Consider the following 23,342-nt stretch of genomic DNA (forward strand, 5'->3'; position numbering starts at 1 on the left):
GGCTTCCACATCAGTCTTGCCTGAAAGCAGACCTGACAGAAGACACTCCCTAACATGTGTCTGCCCAATATTTGCTTTGCACACAGACTGTTATGATTAATAAGAGCTCATTTCTTTGCTATTTGTCAGTGATTCACACTAGCATTCAAATGAAAAAACATTCTCCTTTATCTCTCAATGCAAACATTTTATGATCCTGAGGAAGCCTAGTAGTTAAATGCTTTCAAGCCACAAAAAAAACCCCCATGAAAACACAACAGACTCCAAAAGATCAAAACGTGGCTTTACCAAAGAAAAACAATGGTATCTTGTGTAGGTCTGAGGATGTAGCAGAGATGCTAACCAGCTGTCAGGGAGCAGCGCAGCATTGTCTTCCGCATTGCTGGCAACGGGCCCCAGCTGTGCTTTGTCACTGGCCTCGTAACAAGGGGAGCTGCTGTGATTTGGGGCGGGGGGTGTGTGCGCGTGCATTTTTCTTGGCATTTCCCTTGGGTGTCCTTTTATAACTACGTTTCTGCTAATTAACTTCACCTCTCAGCTGCGCAGGCCAACCGCTTCCCCTTCAGGTTGCAGAGTGACAAGGAGCCCCTACAGCCGCACCTTGTTTAATCGACTGTTTGGGTACGAACAGCACAAGGACACAGATTGAGTAAATAAACTCAAGGAACCGAAATAGCGCTGTTAACCAGAAACAAGCAAACACACACAAAACTCAGTTCAGGGGCCCTTTGACCCTGACATTTCCAAAACGGGCTCAGCAGTGTCCCCTCGCTCAGAAAACTCTTGGCACACTGTGGTGGCGGTATGTGAAAAAGGAGGATGAGCTTTCCCAGAAGAACGAAAGCAAAACTGCCCATGCCAGGGCAGAGCAATGGCTCACCCAGCTCTTTATCACACATCGGAAAGCGCCCAGTGCCAGGGAAAGAGTATAAAAGGGAAGAGCTCAGGGGGAGATTTTCTTCAGTCCATACTCCCAACCTCAGCAACCTGTAGCTGGGGACTTCCAGAGCTCACAGTTAAACCCGTCTCAAACCTGTAACAGCATTCAAGGGAATCTCTCCTTCTGCTTATGCTCTCTGTTTTCCTTGTTTGGACATGAGTTCCACTTTCTGAAAGCTTATTTATTTACATCTGCAGGCTTATTTATTTACAATAAAACTCTTTGATTACCTGTTTTACCATCCCAGCCTGTAGGACTGATTTTTTAAATAAGTGCTAATATAATTGCACCAGTTTTAGTTGGGTTTTTTTCCTACCATATTTGCTCCTTTAAAGTTGATTCCAGCAAATTTCCTCAGCTTTGTGGAATCCTTTATTTTGAAATGAAGTATTTCCATAGGGGTTCCTTTTTTATTTTTAATTTTTAAATGATGACAAATTTCCAAACAATATGCTCATTTTTAATAGCTCTTCTGTGGTTATATTTTGAAACATACATTTATGGGGTCTACACATCTGCTCTTTATATCACACCTTATCATGTGTTTTTTGCCTTTGCTGCCTCTTTGGTTTCCTTCAGTTTTTCACAGTCCCTGTCCTCACCCAGACAAAGCAGTGGGTAGTACAGCTGTAGGATTTCATTCTTTTGTTTATATCTGGGATTCTGGGTTCCTCCTGATAGTGTGAAATCTTCACTCCTAATGTATTCTCCATCCTAATGTATTTTCCACTCCTAATGTACTCTCCATCATATATCAGCAGTCCTGGTTAACCTGGGAGGTTCCAGACGACTGGAGGCTTGCCAGTGTGACAGCCATCTACAAGAAGGGCCGGAGGGAGGATCCCGGGAACTACAGGCTTGTCAGCCTGACCTTGGTACTGGGGAAGATTATGGAGAGGTTCATCTTGAGGGTGCTCACAGGGCACCTGCAGGACAACCAAGGGATCAGGCCCAGCCAGCGTGGGTTCATGAAGGGCAGGTCCTGCTTGACCAACTTGATCTCCTTCTATGACCGGGTGACCACCCTAGTGGATGAGGGAAAGGCTGTGGGTGTTGTCTAACTGGACTTCAGTAAAGCCTTTGACAGCATCTCCCACAGCATTCTCCTGGAGAAAGTGGCGGCTTGTGGCTTAGACAGGTGCACTCTTCACTGGGTAAAGAACTGGCTGGATGGCTGAGCCCAAAGAGTCGTGGTGAATGGAGCTAAATCCGGTTGGCAGCCGGTCACAAGCGATGTTCCTCAGGGCTTGGTTTTGGGGGTGGTCTTGTTTAATATCTTTACTGATGACCTGGATGAGGGGATCAAGTGCTCCCTCAGTAAATTTGCAGATGACACCAAGTTGGGTGGGAGTGTTGATCTGCTGGAGGGTAGGAGGGCTCTGAAGAGGGATCTGGACAGGCTGGATCGATGGGCTGAGGTCAGCTGTATGAGGTTTAATAAGGCCAAGTGCCGGGTCCTGCACTTGGGTCACAACAACCCCATGCAACGCTACAGGCTTGGGGAGGAGTGGCTGGAGAGCTGCCCGGCAGAAAAGAACCTGGGGGTGCTGGTTGACAGCCGGCTGAACATGAGCCGGCAGTGTGCCCAGGTGGCCAAGAAGGCCAACAGCATCCTGGCCTGTATCAGAAATAGTGCGGCCAGCAGGAGTAGGGAAGTGATCGTGCCCCTGTACTCAGCACTGGTGAGGCCGCACCTTGAATACTGTGTTCAGTTTTGGGCCCTTCACTGCAGAAGGATGTTGAGGTGCTGGAGCGTGTCCAGAGAACGGCAACGAAGCTGGTGAGGGGTCTGGAGAACAAGTCTTCTGAGGTGTGGCTGAGGGAACTGGGGTTGTTTAGTCTGGAGAAGAGGAGGCTGAGGGGAGACCTTATCGCTCTCTACAACTACCTGAAAGGGGTTTGTGGCGACGAGGGTGTTGGTCTCTTCTCCCAAGTAACCAGCGATAGGACAAGTGGAAATGGCCTCAAGTTGCGCCAGGGGAGGTTTAGACTGGATATTAGGAAAAATTTCTTTACTGAGAGAGTGGTCAAGCATTGGAACAAGCTGCCCAGAGAGGTGGTGGAGTCATCATCCCTGGAAGTGTTCAAAAAACATGTAGACGTGGCACTTTGAGACATGGTTTAGTGGGCATGGTGGCGTTGGGTTGGTGGTTGGACTTGATGATCTTAGAGGTCTTTTCCAACCTTAATGATTCTGTCATGCTGTGATTCTGTGATTCTGTAGATGAGCTTTCCTCCAGTGGTGAGACTTACTCTGCCGTTCATACATAATTTGTAGCTTGATATTACAGGTTGATGGCTTTCCTTCCATCACAGCTTTGAAACACTTATTTGGCTAACATCCTCAAATAAAACTAGGCATTTCACTCCATTTGCCTTATTCTTGTTGTATGATTTACATAGCACCTTGCGTATATTGATCTGTCTGGTTTTACATATCTGGCTTAATTAAGACTTTGCCAGCACTGTTTTTTTATTGATCTTTGTCCTACTTTTAATTAAGGAGAGATTTTTTTTTTTTACTTTCTCTCTAGTGGATGATCACCCTGACTTTGTGTGCTTCTTCATCTGCCATATTTTCCGTACTTTTTGTCTGAAAAAAATTTTTTTTTCAGTTTACTTGTTTGTGATATAGAAAAGTGACTAAACGCAATGTTAGGTGAAGACTTTATTGAAGCTTACCTACTGCATCAATTCTGTTTTTCAGAATGCCCAGCTCAGCCTTTTTCTGAGCCATGCAAAAGTGTGAAATTGGAACACGGTGAAGAGAAAACTAAGGAAAGTTAACTCCATTCACAGAAGACTTATACAGATTGTCTAAGAAAACGTCAGGTTCTATTGAACCTCCAGAAGCCCAGCTGGTGTGCTCTAACAGCACTAACTATTGTAACCATGTCCCTGCTCAACGCCGTTTGCTGCACCCATGTGTTTTTCCTCCCCCCTGCCCATGACCTGCTCAGCCTATGAGTTGAGATCGGTGTGGTGTACATGGTGATCCTCTACTGGCTGCTACAGCACTACTGTAATGAAGATTATTTGTGACTGTGAGTCACAGTGGAAAGGAAACAAATGTCCCATCCAGATAGGTCTGACAAATTATTTACTGTTTACTGAGTGTCAGAATTGTTGTCTTGACTCAATATGCAATAGCCTTAGCCCTTCCCTTGTCCAACTGCAGTAAACTTTGTTCCTTCTCTTTTACAACATGTTAAACAAAACATTTGGAAGACATAGATCTGATACGATGGAACTTCATGCTGAAATCAATTATCACTGAGCATGCTGGTCTGTCCACAGTGCACAGCAGCACTGAGGCTGTCAGCATGGCCCTGCATCCAAATTAATAAGCCTTGCCTCTTACCAAGGTGAATTAAAATGAAGGTAGCACCAAAAGGTGCAGCAATCCAGCTGCCAGTCTGGGATAGACCAGCTGGAATTAGCTTAGGAAGTTCTGCCCTGCAACCCATTTCAGAATCCAGAGGAAGCTGATTGCACTGATTATGAGTTCAGCTTGTCCAAAGTATACTGGAAGAGAAGGCAGGTTGCAGCATCTCAGAGGAGATGCTTCACATCTGCTTACTGAACAAGAGGAATTTGCAAGCCAAAAGATCAGGACAGAATTAAGAATCAATGACTATGGATAAATATCTAAAGCAAAATCTGGACACATCTGAAGACTTTCTCACTCTTTTATCTCTGTTCTTAGCATTTCTTTCTGTTTTCCCACCCACAAAGTCTTTTTTATTGACTTTAAATTAAATATTAATTCACTTTTCAAGCTGCACTGTAGAAAACGGATCAAAGGCAAGTGGTTACTATGATAAGTAGCAGTTAAATTCCCTAAGTATAGTGTAATCTACAAATTTTTTTTTAAACAATAGCACTGAACTAAACATGTCAAAAGACTTTGGGATCAACTGACATGTACACCATTACACAGATATATGCACAACATATTGGCTAAAATAACTTATTTTGCATTAGAAGGAATAGAAACAAGACATCTGAATCCCTTAGGCTTGTAAGCTTGAAAATCTCTGCCAGCATTATTAAATGAGAACATTATTTAATTAGTAATGGTAAGGGAGGATAAACTCTGCCTGCCTTAAGTGTAAAATATGTAAGATCAGGTTTCCACAGAAAGAAAAGACGGTCCAGATGTAGGAGGCTGTGTAGGACATGAAAGATTTGGATCCAGCTCCCCACTTTGTCATAGACTTTCTGTGTGACCTTAAGATAGCTGCAGTGTACCTCAGGTCCACATTTGTACAATAGGGCTTCTCTGCTCTGTCAAACGACTGTAAATCTCAAATCACTCAATATTACAAGGCACTCAGTACTAAAACAATGACATTAGGGACAGATGAGAACATACATCTACTTGTCTGCATTTAATTTGTAAGTAAGGCTCATTAACTTTACTCCCCAAATTACTATAAAGTGTTCATGCTTTCTTTAATAGATGAGTTTTCACACCAGAGGTGAGCTTTTGACACTAAATCTTTACTAGGAGTAATTTACACAACAAAAAAAGCTGACGCTATCATCTTAAATTTTTCTCTAGTGCAAGGTATACCGCTCTCCGGGGTACCTTGATTTTGGGCTGGTGTGGTGACATGCTTATGTGACCTAGCACTGCTGCAAAGCACCTTACTTTGCACAGTAACTTTTATATGCATATGCCTAACACATATGCACGAGCTGTCAGTAAACATGAGGGAACAGCTGTCCCCTGCTTAGTTTAAAATTCTGTCCCACACAGTTGGAGAAAACACTGCTTTGCTTTCACAGACGGAAGGATCTCACTCACAAGTAGGTTAGTCGTCAGACCTCCTCTTTCAGTAGACGGCTGTCACTATGCTGAAGTTCTGTGTTATGAATTAAGAGATGGCAAACTGGAGAACCTTCATATGAAATCATATGGCCACTACACTCTCTTTTTGACCAAAGGTCTGGCAACAGAAACAAAAAGTTACATGAGAGATCGAGATAAGGGTCTTTAAGAAGAATTGAGTAATATTGCCATGGCTTTTAGGTGCCAAAACCCTAATATGCACTAGGATTTCAGCACAGATAGTTGGCGACTATTTTTCTCTTATTCCCTGCCTTGTCCTTGGTCTTCTTTTCTGCTGATCTCTTCTAGCCTTAGGGAAATTATCTGGTAACTTACACTGCCTATTCCATTTTTCTTGAACCCTTACCAGATGAAATAATGTCAGCCCTACAGCTCAAACATTAGGTTACTTATACAGGATGCAAACACAGTTATCTAAATTGTGTGTGTTATTCCAACCAACACGCATTTTGCTGCTGATACACGTTCCCCTCCTTTGACACACGACAAGCCGTCCAGAGCACCAACAACCAGGGCAGCTTGTCTCCAAAACGGGCCGCAGCTCAGCTGCCCCAGAAGCAAGCCCCTCGTGCACAGCCTCTACTTGCCCAGTGCCTTCCAGTGGCCAGGCTCCACGCAACACCAGCTGCTGTGCAGAGGCTGAGGTCTCAGCACCACCAAGGCTGCTAGCCTGGGGGGTTTCCTATGGTCAAAGGACTATACTGGAGATACATACTATTGTGCAAAGGAAACAGCATTCACTGGCACAGCTGTGACTACAGATTTTGCATGGAAGGGGAGTAAAAGACTGCCTTTGCTGTTCAGACACAACCTGGCTCTGTGTTTTATGTCTTCATTTTGATCTATTATCTCACTCTCATTTTTTTAGAGTACTATAAATCTCCTTTAACAGCAACTGTGTTTCAAAATAGCACCCTTAAGCCTAGGAAATCTACCTTATCTGTGACAACTCACCGAACAATGAATGCCAAAGTATTTGACATCATTGTATAAATTTACCAGAGTTTTTCATCCACTGAAAATTGTATCTTCTTTTTTTCTTACATGCTAGATCGATGTTAGTGGCAGTGCACACCAGAGTCAATGGGTGTTTGCCTTTCTGCTATACACCTCAGGAGACTTAGGTGAACAGTCCTCTGGACGGGAGGTTTCACTTTAGAGAAGTTTTAAAAAAAAAATTATGGTAATATTAAAAAATAAACATTTTAGCAAAAATAGTAAAAATATTGTGAGATTATTCTATATAGACTTTAAAACAGAAAGACAGCAGTGTGGCTTTTTGCTTGACTCCTTTCTATTTGACTCATTCATGCATATGTAATAGGGGAAAGAGAACTGTATTTACGCAGGTATGGGAAATGAAAAGGGGAAACCCAGTTAAAAACCTCCATTCTTATTCTGAGTTTTACTTGTGTACTTCTGTGCAGGTTCAGTGTGATTTCTGTGCCCGCAAGTGCTGTTTGTCAATGCCAGAGCAGTGGAGGAAGCTCAGGAGAGAACTGCTTCGTCCATCCGTCGTCACCCGGTTAGAACAACAATTGCCACGTGTACTCCTGAGGCAACCTGAGCTGAGCTTTTGAAGGTTTTTCTTGCCACCTTCCCTTTTAAAGAGGGCGGGGGCAAAGGCATCAGGCAGATTTGCAGTTGTGCCTCCTGCTCGCAGTGACTGACACGGGCTCTCCTGCCGTTTGCACGCTGACTTTCAGCTTGGCTTCACAGGCAGAAGACATCTGTGCCTCCCCAGTGCCCTTTGTAGCTGCACCGTCCCTCTCCAGACCAGCCCTGGGGAAGGACTCAATGAAAGACTGGCAGCAATAAAAGCCTGCTAGCAACTGTGCTCTCTTAACCCCTTCTCTGTCACACACAGCCTCCTTTTCAGGAACGTGGGCTTAGGTGAGGGTTGGGTTTTGGTTTTAAATCGGGTTAGGGAGGAAACAGATGATGACAGAGTTACAAATGCTGAAGTTACGTTAATGCGGATGTGGTTTTGCTGGAACGTTATCGGACACGTTATCAGAGATTCAGTGCAATACTGGATATTTCCAAGGTTAGGCTTAGGTTTTCAATTTCATACCCCCCTAAACTAAAAAAACTTGTTTCCAAATAATGACAAAACTCAGCCCAAGAGGAAAGGACACCTGTAAGTCAGACACACCAGCTCTCTTCCAAGGAAATTCATTTGCTTTCAGAAGAGAAGAGAGAAGTATTTCTAAAGAGCTTATTCTCCATAAGCTCTCCATTCTCCATTACTAACATCAGTGACACAATATTGTAATAAGACTTGTCCCGCCATCCCATCACTGCTGGTGTTAACAAGTACTAAGAATGCTTCCTAAAGAACACATCTAACCTTCATCGATTCTCTCTATAATACACTCATCAAGCAGATTACCCTTCAGTCCAAGATCTCTCATCTCCATTAGCTACTGTAGTTAAAAAACTCTCTGACATACTTATTTTGTCCAAAACTGCAAATACAAGTAAGCAACAAACCGCATTGATTCTTCCTGAATTCAAGAGACTGAAGAAGCTACTGAAAAGCTAAGAGGAGTTATTCACCATTTCACTGTTATTGCAGCAGCTACAGAATTTTGGGTTACATTTTCCATATGTGGTTTAGAATGATATCCATGCACACCAACCTCACCATCAGGCAGCAGAATATATCAACCTAAAATTCAAATGACAATAAACTAGTATCAGGCTCACTGAAGCATGTGTAAAGATTGACCTGAGAGTCAAATGCTGACTAGCAAAAGTATTATAAAATAGAATATTTACCATAAGGAATTAAATACAACTAGCAATTAAGAAATTGCTCCTATATGTATGTCTCTGATACTGGGATGAATTTTCCCACCTAAAAACGGCCAAACAGACCCATAACAAATGTGAATGATTTGACCAAGATCACACTGGAGCAGACTTCAGGCTGGTTGAGATTTGCAATGGCTATTTTTTTAGCTAAACAAGTTTTCTATTAAAAGTATCTTCTTTTTTTCTTTCTTTCTCATCTGCTGGTTTTCAGAACTTCTTCATTTTCCTCGTTGGGTGAGATTCCTCAAATAATTTTTCATGGTGCACCAACCTTCTCTTACGAAAATATAGTCATGAGGAGAAGCAGGAAACTCAGTGCATAAGGCTAACACGGGACCAGACAGACATCTACTACCAGAGTGTGGGTGGAAGGAAAATATTTCTGGTAAAAATATTTCATTTCTGAGTGCTCATTAGGATGTCCTAATATTCAGCTTAGGTGACAGGGAGACTTTTTCACCAATAACAGCATCTAATCCATCCCCTATCCACTACACCTATTAACTGGCACATGAAGAGAAAGGGCAAGCATTTACACTTCTCTCTCCGCAGTTTCCCAGCAGAACACTCAAGTGGCCTTATGAATCAACTTACAAACTTTTTTTCCCCTTTGCTTTACTAACTATTTGTAAAATCCCACTTTAAGTCAACTTAAAAAACATTTTAAAGACCCAGAGAAACTTAGTTACTTAGCATTCAGTTCACAACATTTTGCTTGTATACCTTCTAAAATAATTGGTCAGCTCTGCTCAGCTTTGTTTCTCATATAATTTGTTGACCTTTGACAGAATAAACAGTAGAAGTGTAGGGATTTCTTATTCTATTTCTTGCCAAAAATAAGTGTGACTTAGATCATAATGTCCTTTATAATGAACTTCACTGTAGCATGAAACTACACCATACTTCTGTCTTCAACTTTAAGCCTTCATGATCATTTATCAACGTAACAGAACATCGAACTAGATTTCTAATCCTGTCTGGAGAAGCATTGTCTTTCTTTCCAAAACACAAGTTGCTCATCAAAATGATCCACAGGTCCTCCAACCTCATGGCTTATCTCCTGAGAAACGAGAATTCTCAGGGACCTGATGTCAGTCTCTTGACCTCAGCTAAACACCATCAAACACAAGCAAATTGCACTGCACAGACCTGCAATTAGATAACAGACTGTTAAATGACAGAAAATCTTGAATCATAAAATGAAAAAAAGCCACTGACCATGCACAGGTCATGGGCCAAAGGGAAGTCATGAGAAGCCACCTGTGCTCCGTGTGAAGGGTTATTAAGTGTTCTGCCAGGACACAGAGCAAAACAGTAGAAGCATCTCAAAATGACTCCAGACTTTTGGTCCTCATTTTGGATTCATGAGCATGGCCTATCCATCATCAGTGCTTTATGTGGGTTTCCAGCCATTTGAGCTGGGGATGTCGAAGTGGCTAGTTATAATTCCTGCCACGGTATTGCAAGTGCTCGCCATTCCTGCAATTACCTTATCTATTGCCAGTAAAGAGAGTATACTGTACCATGGTGGCCTGAAGGGCTGCTAAGTACAGAACAGACTTCTGATCAGATACAGCCCGAACACACAGCCTCAGCTCTAAATTACATCACCTAAGTCATTTGTCTCTCCTGCTTGAATTCTAAAAAAGGCTACAGGGTTCAGCCAAACAGGACTGGCCATATACCTATGTGCTCCTTTCATATTAGATATTTTGCCTTTTTTGTGCTAAATGGTGGTAGGAATGATCTAAAGCGCTTTGAAGTCAATGCCAACGTTTTGACAGAATTCAGGGGCATTAGCCATGTTTTTCTGTGCTATAATCTCACAAAATGTATTTGCATACATTTGCATAGACCACAGAGCAAGACACTTTTGAAACAATTTTTTTCAAATGACATTTAACTTCACAAAAGAATTTATACAAAAAAAATTTAAAAAGAAGATACGAAAATATAAAGGCTTTGTGAAAATAACAGAAATGGAAATGAGTTCATAGTTCTCAGAACAGGCCAGTAACACTTTTAGATGATCTTTTGCAGTCTGCAAAAGAACTACCTTAACTACTTTAATTTAGCAATATCCACTGTTCTCCAGAAAAACCTACCCCAAAGCCAAACACAACCTTAGATGCTTCAGTAGAGCAGAACAGACAGATCACCCAGGAGCCTTCATAAGCAATCCAAAAGGAGATTATAGTGCTTGGGAAAGAAACTGTGTAAACATGAGTTTGTAAACAGAACTTTATGCCACCATTGCCTGTCACAGAAACCTGATTGACTGAAGAAGTACAAAATATGGGACCATCTCACGATGGATGATGGAATCTCCAACAACACATTAAATCAAGGCAAGCTGGACTGTCCCAAAGCATGCCAGCAGCCACCCCTTCCAATGGGCCATTCTGCAAGTGGCCAGTGACACCTGAAACTGTCACTGCAACTTGGCTGTCCCGGGGATAGCTCTGGCATGTGCCATACCGGAGCTATTTAAAGCAGTATCTAACCCCTGCAGTTGCATCAGGATGGACCCAATGAAAGATGAGTGAAGATACTGAACTCTGGGTAAGAAAAGTGCCCCAGCATTCTGCAGTGAAGCTCATTACTGCCTTAGAGAAAACAGACCTCCCTTTAATAGCTGTTTTGTGAAGAACTTTGCTCCTGTTGGACTTTTAGTTAACTTGCCTTTTAGAGGATAGGATAGAACAGAAAATATTAGATAATCCTAGAAGGTTTTTTTATTCGTCTGTTGAAGTGCCAGTTTTTAGGCAGGAGCTTAGGGGAACACAATACCATTTCCCACAAGCAGCAGGCATAAAAGGGATGAGGTAAGACTCGCCCAACGTCAGGAGGTCACCTTGTCATTCAGATAAAAATTTCCTCAGTCTTCAGGTTTGCATCCCATGTTCTGGCTCCTGCCTTTTCTTACATTTTAGAAGAAATCCTGTATAAACATCTACAACAAATAGCTACAAGATGACTTTAAAATTCAGCAAATATGATTCAGACAGTTTGTAGGTGCCTAAGAACTGGGAGAAAACCACTGCCCTGACTGCCTCCACCATCTCACACATTTTCTCATTGTGCAATACTATGAGTTCAAAAAAAAAGGTTCATCTGTCAATATTATGTATACTTCTACATAGGATATGCACGTGTAAAAGCTCCAACAACACCAAATACACTTTTTCAAAATAAGGCCTGGTTTGTTAATATGTAGACTTAACGGTTACAGTGCCTAAGTGTGCTTTTCAAAGACAACTTGCCCCTTTCCACTGTTGCTCAAAAACACTAAAAGACCTGTCTCAGGTATGGTACGGGGAGTACAGGTGTTCACTCACTCATGATGCTGTCACATCCACGTGGAAAGGATACTGTACACTTAACAGCTTCAAATGTAGGGATGTTGTCTGGGTCCCAGCCAGCGCAAATCAAATACACTTAAATGAAAATACACTTCTCCCATGTGAAAACCTGGCCTTATCGCACGCCTCCCCAAAGCGAGCATTACCAAGGCATGTAAAGAGCAGACTGTGGTGGCTTCATAAAAAGATTCTGCTGGGATACTTTTTTTGATCTCAAAGTCACTTTGAAACATCTGTGCCAGTGTCACATGCTTGTTTTCAATCTTCCCTCAAAGGACCTGGGGTTCAGTGCCATGCATCAAACATTCACATAGCTTCATCAAATAGAGAATGCATGAGTCTACCGTATGTCATGATAAATACCTTGGGTTTTTTTCTGAAATAAGTAACACATGGAAATCTCTTTGCCTGACTGGTCACTTGGGAAAAGGTTTTTGTTCTACATCTTGCAACAAGATCGAGAGACTCAAACAGAAAGGCCAGTTTGCGGGCTATCATATAGATTTATGTTCTCAGCTTTACAAAAGCAAGACAGAGCCTGTTCATTCTGACAGTAAGTGCAGCCCTTTGTTTCCAACAGATTTGGTCTGGATAATCCTTCAAATAGCATCACCTTCACATCATTTAATTTATTAGTATATCTCCCTGACATCTGATTGTTTCCAAGTATCTTACGTGAGAGAAGACAATGCACTGGCAGATGCTTATGAAAGCACGGAACGGAAACGCAAGATTTTTAGGACATATGATCTGCCTCTGGGTGAAGGGAAAGGCACAACACCCCAGTCTGTCCACTCAGGCATGACACAGCTTAAGTGACATGTCACAGCTGAAAATCCAGCTCGTGAGATGCCTCTGACGTTACTGAGGGGCATGCCATAATGCACAAAACATTACCATCCTAAACAGAAATACTGCAGCATGTATTTTAAAAGAGATATGCAATGGATGCTGGACTATACTCAATTTATGGTAACAACTATAAAAAAATAGAGTATGAGCAGTGGTAAAAAAGTAGTCACCACAGAGTTCAGTTGCTCTCCTAACTTAAGAAGCACGCATGGGACTGGGGTAAATTGGAATAATGCTCTCTATCCATTACAGCAAAGAGCCTGCTTTATAGAATAGCTGTTCTTATGCAGATTGTACCTGCTGGTAATTCACTGTAATCTCATATATTCTAAATCCTAGCACATTCCTCTGTGCAAGAGCTACTGTGTGATTCCGTGAATGGTGTCACAAGTGCAGGCACATTCTCATCATTACCGTAAAACTTTGTTTTGCAAAATGGTACCAATTAAATCTTATTTCCAAATATGGAGAATGGTCTTTCCCAATTTTTAATATAACTATTCCCACCTTTTTTCTCCCTTTAACGAGACTTATCATGAATCCTCTCTAATATTCCTTAATGTATCCATAAAACTAGAGTCAGCAAAGCCTGTTCTCACAGCTCCAGGAAGGAAAGATCCCTTTCCTCTGTTCATGCACTGGATATTCCCTGGTGCCAGTGCTTAAAGCCAGTGATAAGACTGTCTGAATATGACTCACTGCATCTTTGCCCCTAGTGCTGCTTCCAAAATTTAAGCATCTGATTTACTAAGAATAAAGTGTCAATAATAAACAGGTCAGTTCAGAGGACGTTTTACTCATTTTATTCCAATAGTAGTTTTTAGTAAGTTCTTTTAATAAGTTTACAGCAAGACTTTTCAGCACATCACAGATAAGATCTCAAGGCTGGAAGGAACCTGTATGTAGCAAGGTATTAAACACCTCCGGAGCAAGACAGATCAGATGGTAGCTCTATTCCCATGGTACTTAGGCTGACAAAAAGTGCTGAATCATGGGTTATATGATTCTTCATATAAGAAGTATAAAGAAGGTAAATAATCTTTTAATGACCAACTCAGCAGTGAGCATACACAAGCTCTTAAAACAAAATCAATTAACTACTGCCAGTCTAGTGTGTTCCTTGATATAATATCTATTGAAAAAACAATATATTCACTTATCTTTCAAGACATTAAAACACTTTAGTTATTAAATATGAATGACTAGGATCAAATATAAGCTCTTTGTCTTACAGTCACATTGACTGACTTTATTGTTTGGCACAAAAAATAACTTCATCTTAAAAGCAAAGAGTGGTAAAAAGTGTCTGGGCCAGAAACAATGGTGAGATGAAGATATGTATTTATTACCAGTGACCACCCTCGGTGCTTTACCATAACTTAGTTTCAGCAGTCATTTTTCTTTAAAGTATTGGGAGTGACAATGCAAACTAAAACATTCAGATAAAGGCTCATAACAGGATTCCTCCCAAAAATAAGTTGAAGCCAGAGGTCAAACAGAAGTTCAACCTACACATCAGCTAGAAAACACCACTTATCTTCAATGAATTGTATCATGCTCTGAGGTATACTATATACAGTACAAAAACCTGTGGGAATTAAAATAGTACAAAAGCGATTCCTCACACTTTAAAAAAGAGACAGTCTTAATTCTCTGTCATTTTCATTCTTGGTCTACAGTTAGGTGGGAAAGCACATAGAATATAAGCTTTTGTAGGGAGAAACATTAACAAAATCAGAATGACACAGAACATGTAAACCTAATCTGAGAAAAGGACATAGAATCATAGAATCTTTGGGTTGGAAGGGACCTTTAAAGGTCATCTAGTCCAACCCTCCTGCAATGAGCAGGGACATCTTCAACTAGATCAGGTTGCCCAGAGCTCCGTCCAACCTGACCTTGAATGTTTCCAGGGATGGGGCATCTACCACCTCTTGGGGCAACCTGGGCCAGTGTTTCACCACCCTCATTGTGAAAAATTTCTTCCTTATATCCACTTGAAGTCTGCCCTCTTTTAGTTCAAAACCATAAGCAAGAAAATGTTTTGTTCATATAATGTAACAGAGGATGTAAACATAAGAAAAAGTATTTCTTTCACTTGAACACTTTAATATTCTTAGTGCAAACATTCAGCTCTTGACAGACACTTTTCTTATGTGTGATAGCTCTTCTTTGCAATACAACCAACCAGCTAAAAGTTTTCTGAGCATATGTGATGTGTTCTTCAATGCAAAAAGAACCAGTAGCGTGCCATTAATTAGGGCTTGCCCCTGAATGAACACTGTGTGACAATCTGGAGATAATGTATAAGGACTTGCAAAGGAATACTGAAATGTCTTATATGACACTCAGCTCTGTTCTGAAGTCATGCATAATGACTCTGCTAATTTGCACTTACCCCAAGATCATCCTTAAGCTGCTCTACGAAGTCTAAATAGGAATGAGAGTCAGTGTGGGTTATATATAAAACAGACTTAAGGAAAATAAGAATCAGGCCCCTAATGTATAATAGGTGTGTCCTCTCTTGGCAAGTAACTGTAGCAAGCCGAGCCATAAGGCATCTGGTAGCTAAATAAACATCTGGCCTGAATCTCCTCTTTCATGCTTTTTTTTTTTTTTTAAAGGAATTTTTTTCACCTAGGAGATTAGTTACTGAATGCAGCACACAAACTCCTCATGATTTCCATTAGGCTTAGGATAATTATACCTTCTCTAATCCACAATCCACTAGTTAGCTGATAAAGTAGTGTGCTTTTCACAAAGGAGGAATACTCATGTTACAGTCAGTAATGCACAGCAAAAAAAAAAAAAACCAAACAACACACAGAAAACAAACCCCAAGAAAAAATAAATCAACAAAATGAAATAAGAGCAAATGAGCCATGCAGTGAGACAAACAGAATTAACAGAGAACACTTTCAACCCCATCAGGTTTCACATAACTTTAAAGGAGGTAAACCCCATGCTGCAGAGCCACAAAGGCAATATTTTACCCTTCAGTGTATGTACATCAGCAGGCGTTATGCAAAAAATCAAGGACAGAGTGTGACTGACTAGTAATTTTTTTAATGACTTGACTTAACTTATTTATACTACCTTTTATACTTGATCAGTTAATAGTCACACTGAGCTTTAAGGAAATATTCATGTGAAAAAGAATAACTTGCACAAGAAAGACCTGTAGAATCAATCCCAAGCAACTACTCTCTAGGAGTATCCAATGGGCCAACCTGTGATATAAAATACCAAATGGAAAATCTGAGTGATATTTATTGATAATGTTACTGTAAGGTACTTAAAATACTCTTGTAGATGAAAGGTGATTGATTCGGTATCTTTAGGCAGATACAGGCTCTCCATTTCTCCTCGATATTCCACTTATTTCTGACCTCATTCACTCCTTATTTATAGTAGATCATTAGCACTAGAACCATTCCATATTTATTTAGGATTTAGTCCAAATGGGTTTCATCAATATAAAACAAGTGGGAGAAAAGAACCAGGCTCTTGGATTCTATAAATAAGAATGAAAGGAAAAGCGTGTGCACTAACACTTTGAAAGAAACATTAAATTTATGGGTTCATTTGATTCACAGTCATTCCAAAGTAAGACTCCTCTGATTTTAAGTGCACTGCACAGAATACAACATAGACGTAGTTAAAAAGGCATCAGCTCAGCTAGGTTCATCCTTAATAACGCAGCTCAGCAAGGTGCCAAACTTTAGGCACTTACGCAACCCAGCTGCAGTCAGTTCACATCCACTGAAATCAGTGCTCATTCTGGTATCTGTTAAGGACTTTCATAACAGATAAGACCAACTGATAGGTTGGTCAGAGCTGCTACTGCTCTGAGGAGTAATTAGATGACTAAATGTAATTAGAAGACCAACTGTAATTAGAAGACCAAATGATGATGGTTTTTTACTTCCCAGACAAAAACTCCAAGGTGAAAGACAAGATTTTTCTGGAGAAAAATGGATGTACCATGACCCCACTCCGGAGAAGGCCTATTCTGCTTCAGACCTCTTTGCCATAAAGTTTCAAAATATGTTTTTGCTTTGTTTTTTCTTCACTATGCATTAGTAAAATAACTTTTTTCAAATGGTTTTTTACAAAATATTGGTTATACAGTAAGTATAAACAAATGCCTGGTCTGAAAACTCAGATATTACTCTGAATCAAAGAATGCCAGACTCTCACGAAAGTCTGTGGCTTGGGGACCAGGCTTTAGGACTTCTCTTGGATGTGGAATACACAAAATTCCCATTCTAATTCCCAGCATTGTTTCTCATTTCATATCACTGTGCGTGTCTGAAATGGCCTAACTTGTGGACAACTTTTTCTTAATCCTACTTAAAAAGTTGATGAATGACAACACAGGAAAATGGAGGCAAATCCTGTATGCCTCAGTAAAAACCTCTACTGAATTCAGAGCTTTGCTGGGGTGAGGCCTAAGCAAGAACTGCTGTGCCTAGAATATATTCATTGGTGACTGAGATGAAGTGCACACCTGCATTTACTAAAATTAAAAAAAATCACATAGTAAAGTGTGCCTGTATTGTGCAACAGTACTTGACCTATAATATTCCTTTCTTGCTAGTTAACCATAGTTTTCATTTCTTGCCACACATATTTCCTTTTCTCTCCTATTTATTGCCCCAGATCCTATAAAACACCTGCTGCCCATACACTGTCACCTTGTTGTGTCTCACCTTGCTGTGAGTGAAGTCAATGGCATGCCTTCATTGACCTCAGAAGGAGCAGGATTTGTCCTGAGATGCCTAATCCAAAGTGGGACTCCCCCTTAATTCAGTAAGCTTTGGATCAGACCTAGAAGAGATCTTAACTGAATCAAGAAGTGGCATGACACAGCCACATATTGAAACTACACCTGAGTGTTTATCTCATGTTCCTAATCTTTTACACGAAAGGGATTAAAAAGCAAGCCGTTCCTGTCAACTGCTTGGGCAGTTGATCTGAATGATTGAACAAGCATCTGTAGGATAGCTATGCACACTGACATGGTTTCATCCCTTTCTATAGAAGTTTGAAAGGGAGGAAAAATTTGAATTTGAGGCTTCACAGTAATATTTCCTCATGTGGTTCCCAAGTCTCAAAATCCCACCATCCTTTCCACTCCTACAGAGAAAACAAGATGGTTCTGCCTCTTGTTTTAGGACAAACTAGCAGCTTACCACATAAGGGAACAAAAGACAAGAAATCTGCAAGTGATGTTATCCAAACATTCAGATAAAACCTTGCCACAGAGCCTAACACAGTCTGCAATGGCTCCAGACTGTTTGGAAGTACATCCAACTGATTCCAGCGTGTCTTGTTTTACATGCAACTCTGCTTGTTTGCTTATGTTCCCCAAGTTTGAATGGGCTACAACAGTTTTTGCTGTCCTTTATGTCATTCAGACAAGTTTCTGCAGCGGTCTTTGAGATGCCATGGGTGTATCTGACTATAATTTTGGCTCATATATATTTACAGAGGGTCACTGGAAAGAGAACTGAGTGCATGTAATACGGTGACTTCCACCTGCTAGAATCACCAAAATCAAATTCAAATGGCATTAATTTAGACAGACGGTAACTGAAATAATGAAAACCATTGCAACATGTATACAAGTGGAATGTGAAACTCCCTGTAGCAAGAAAGCCTAGAACTATAACAAGCAATCAAACCAGGAGATGAAGGAAAAGGGTAATTAAAAGGTTAAAAAATATTTAGACATCTTGGGTAATGAAAGAAATGGCCACTTTCATTTGAAAAAACCTAAGGAGAAATATGGCCTGAGTGGACAAAGGGAGATTTTCTTAAAAGCTCAGCGTTGGCCTAAATCCTTTCAAGCAAATCCATGACGGGGCACTGTTAAGTCATGAGAAGAGTTTGGTCAATGGCAAGCAAAAGAATCATCAAATGCTAATCAGAGTCGTAGGCAAAGAACCTAAGAATCAGTATTTCAGTTTCGTCCTATTCATCTTGTCCATCTTACTGCGTTGACTCCTACCTAGTTTTAGGGAAACGCTAATTAAGCGTGTCTCAAGCCTCATAAGCAATTGCCACCTTCTCTATGTTAAAAAAGAAAATAAGAAAAGATTCCACAAACACACACACACACTCAGATGTCTTCTCCCCTTAAATCTGCCAGGTACGGTGCGGGATGTAACTGAGGCCATCTCCCAGCTTGCACGCAGCGTGTCCCAGCCATGTGGCTCCATGAGGACCTTCTCCCACCTGCGTCCGGGTGGAGGAGAGCTCTGTTACAGACCTCATCAGTGATGTTTCAAGCTGTGTAGGACCAAGAAACTGGTCCCTGACTCCTGCAGGCTGTGTAGCAGCTGTGTCACAAGAGTTCTGGAGGGGGACTGATGGATGCTAGCTTGTACCAGGGGATCGTGGTGTGTAACACGGCCTTCCCAAACACTTTTTGGCACAACTTACGCCCATCTGTTTCCCCTCTGCTCCTTCTCCTGGAAAGGAACATATGGCCCAGAATATGCATCTCAGAAGCAGAAAATGTATTCATACCATTTTCTAAAATATTCTGAATACCTTTTTTTTTCTCCTATAAGCTTTTATTCCAATTACGAACCTTATATTATGGCACAATAAGTTTTTTTTTTTTACAAAAGAAAGTCCTTGCTTAAACAGTTAGGCAGCCTACAATGAAAGACTAAAATTTAAAAAAATGGTGTATTGCTATTGAAAGAAAAATTTTTGCCAGGATTCTGGTCTTTGTCCGTTCCACCGTCGTATTTTAATACTTACCTTAGTCCAATGGCGTTGCATCCAATAACAAATCAACAACAGAAGAAAATAAAGCCACAGTTAAGCTTAACACAAACATCTAAACACTGAACATTTTCACTCCGAGTGGTTCAAACTGGAGACAAGTTTCCACAGTTTTCCTCACATTAAACAGTACCTCACATCACAAATAGAACAATAAAGTTCCTCAAGAAGCAAAAAAATCTTTCTTTTAAATAGCAGTACCAACATCCATGTGTGCAGTCTCGCTTCCCTAACAAGGGTAAACTTTTCCACTGTGAGACTTTTGCCAGCTTGCCTGTTTGAAGACAGAAGTATTGGAACAAGGCTTCATCTGAACGTTTCCTCATTTCTTCCTGAATAGATTAAAATTTTACATATATGTATGTATGCATGTGTGAATATATGTTAGTATATAATATATACTTCTCTATATACATATGCATACATACAAATATATATATGTATGTGTATGCCTATATGCTTTTAATATTTTAATACTTTTATACAGAACACTCTAATTCTTGATCGCAAAAATATAGTATAAGAAGAAAACATACTGCAGTCCTTGCCCAATGTAAAACCATGCCAGACAGCGGCTGTTGACACTATCCTTTGACAACCTATCCATCACACCTTATGAGACACTGATACTACACCTCCGCAATGCCTGTAACAGGACAAGCAGCAATACTGAAATGTATATTTCTTACAACCAAATGCTTTTCTAACAAAAAAGTAGGTAGCATTCTCTGGCTATATCTTCATCGAAGAGTTTCATGTGAAGTCCATTAACAATCACACAAATGTTTCTGATTATATACAACAAAAATAAAGTGCAGCAGTTGCCTAAAATCAGCTGAAGTCAACAGGACTCCTTCTGCTGATTTCAGTGGGTTTTACGACAGATTTGGGTGTATTCACTTCATGCTATGTAGATTTTTAGATTCTTCTTCTCACTAGGTATTTTAGTGAAAGTTCTTGGTACATGCATGTCAGATACATGGGTCATGACTCTATTTTCTACCATCTTTGTGTTAGGCATACTGTTTATCCTACCTTTGCTGCCACAGATGAGTTGGGTTTCTCCAGCAAGTCCCAGAGCTTCTTCCTTTTCTCTGGGCAGCAGGTATTATCAAACTCTTCCCCTTCTCTCTCTCGCATTGTCTCTGCCTCTCTCCTCAGCTCCTCATTCATCTGCTCTTTCTTTTGATGGTATCTTGCCTGGCAGCAAGATTCTAAATATATCTCATCAATCCCCCAGTAATCAAGCTCCTGGCCAAAAGAAAGAGCACACATTTCTTCCATCATGTGTAGTTTCCCTGTCCTGTAGAAATTCAAAATGGAAGTGAAAGCCCCTGGGTGTCGATCAAAAAAATATTCATTTTCAGTTAGATTATAGTCATCACATACTTCTAGCAGAGATTCATGAGTATTGCAGTCTCTGAGCTTTCCTAATCGTGTCCTTGGAAGTCTGTCCAAAGTCCTCCACAGCACTTCATGGTTGAGTCCACCGACATTTATTTTAACTCTCCGCGAGCAGGCTTTGCTCCTAATGATCTCCACTGGTTCTGGAGGCAGAGAAAGGGTAGACCTTGAAGACTTCTTGTTGATCCCTGGTGGAGCCTTCTCAGCCATTCTGAAAAGGATGCAGTTGTAACACCAGGGTCTTTGTGAGAACGAGCTTGGATACTACAAATATTGGGGCACAGTCCTCTTCAGATAGACAGCTCCATTTCTGAAGCTAAAAAAGACAAAAAATCAGAATATTACAATGTGCAATATATTCCTCACTCTTCCTCTGTCTCTCTCCTTCCACGCTTTCATATGCAGATGAAAATTTAATGATGGTAATTTGCTCTCTCTACAGTGAGACTCTTTTGCATATACAGAGTATACAGAAGAGTATACAGAACCACTGGAACTACTGGAACAGCTAAGAACATTATGTTTAAGCAAAGGAAAAATTCACTGGAATTTCTGCATTCATGAAAATCAGTTGTGACAGTTTGTACAGAGGATTCGTTTTTCTGTTGTTTTGTGTTTTGCTTGTTTTTTTTAAAATCAGTTTCTGATGCAGCCTTGTTACCTTAACCTGATTACTTAGCAATTAATGTGAGGTGTGCTAATGGAAGGAAAGGGGTATCCATAATGAAAAAGTGAGACAGAGGCTAGGTTCCCTTTTTATGGAAAAAATCGAATTTGGGAGATACGTTCTGCAACTGAATAAAACAATTAGAGCGTATCATAATCTCCTGTGAAACCAAACTGCTTCCCTCCCCCTCTCAACTCAAATCATGATTCGCTGTATTATTTCATGGCCAAACGTTACCCACCAAACAATTCAGTTGCCATCCTGACCATTCCAACTTTCTAGCACCAGACAGTGCTAATTTCTTTACAAATAGGTCAAAAGAATCCTAGCCCTTGTGCAGCCAACTGAAGAGTAACACGTTATATAGGCAAGGACTGTGCATACCGTTCCCAGGCTCCTCGGAAAGGCTCTTCTCTGTCCCACTTGTTCACCTGTTAAGTTGCTGCAGGGACATGATTGCCTGACAGCGATCAGCAACCTCAGTTTTAATAGTCCACAAGTGCATCCGCACTCACCGTGCCTACTGCTTCAGTGAACTCTGAAGTGCAGCTGTTTGCCAACAAATTTGGAATATCGGTATCAAACAGGAAGGAAACCCACCCACCACCTCCACTATGGTCAAGTATCTGACATAATGCTTAAATAATAACCTAGCAATGGTATCATGGCCCAAAGGGAAGATTATTAAGAATGGTTAGACGAGCTTCTCTTCTGAAGTAGGAAAGTCCTCCTCAGTAATTTCCCTGAGCTGACATCTCCTCCTCCCATTCTCTGCAAACCAACAATTCAACAGCCTGGTCTTTCTTTTTCCTTTTCTTTTTTTTTTAGTTGAAGTGAAATAACTCCAGCTTTAGAAAAGCATTTGATGTGAACAAGAATTTGATCCTCTTTGCAGAGTAAGCATGAAGGTTGTGATAAGAGGGATTGTGACCTATAAATACATCAGGGGTAAACACCAGGAAGGGAGAAGAACTATTTGTTCTGAAGGACGATGATGGCACAAAAACAAATGGGTACAAACTCACCATGAAAAAACGTGGAAATTTGAAAGGGAATTCAAAGGTCACAGGGATCAGACCCTCAACAGAATAGTGAGGATCTAGCATAATCTTTTACTAAAAGTACCAGGAAAAACAAAGAATTATTTCAGCATGTCATCTGACATGCTTATGACAGGGTTGACTATGTTGCTCATATAAAATTAAAATTACTAGACCTCATCATATCTAAACTTTAAAAGCTCGTCCACCAACAGATAAAGCAATAATAATGCTCAGCCATGTATGATACGGGTATTAACAGACTTCCATGTCTGAAAACATTGGGGAAAAGGAAAATTACCCATCAAAATATTATTTAAATTTCCTGATTTTTTGTTTGGTTGAGTGCATAACTCACTGTCTTGTTAACTCCCGTAATGGCAGCAGCCCGACACACCACCTTGTTTCACTGTCAAACTGAACCTACTACAACAACACAAGGGCCAAAACAGTCTGCCTTTTCCAGTCCTGCCTCCAGCACTGCACCGTGCAGCTCCCTCCTGATCTCCCCGTGCAACCCAGAGCACCTCTGGGCCTATGTACGTAAGGGTTTAAGCCTGTATCATTTACCTTCATTCATGAAAAAGATAATCTGATAATCACATCA

At 40.7% G+C, this 23,342-nt stretch overlaps 1 protein-coding gene across 1 annotated transcript in view; it reads right to left on the reverse strand.

Moving 5' to 3' along the window:
* KCNB2 (potassium voltage-gated channel subfamily B member 2) overlaps nt 1-21,238 on the reverse strand; it is a gene marked incomplete at its 5' end in the record, with an annotated part of 193,902 nt that extends 172,664 nt beyond the window's left edge. Inside the window, one exon of the mRNA XM_082014801.1 lies at nt 20,660-21,238. Coding sequence (XP_081870927.1) covers nt 20,660-21,238 — 579 coding nt within the window. The remainder of the gene's footprint in view (nt 1-20,659) is intronic.
* Between the last annotated feature and the right edge of the window lie 2,104 nt (nt 21,239-23,342).

The sequence above is a fragment of the Phaethon aethereus genome (genome assembly GCF_964289735.1).
Source record: "Phaethon aethereus genome assembly, chromosome: 2".
Lineage (NCBI taxonomy): Eukaryota > Metazoa > Chordata > Aves > Phaethontiformes > Phaethontidae > Phaethon > Phaethon aethereus.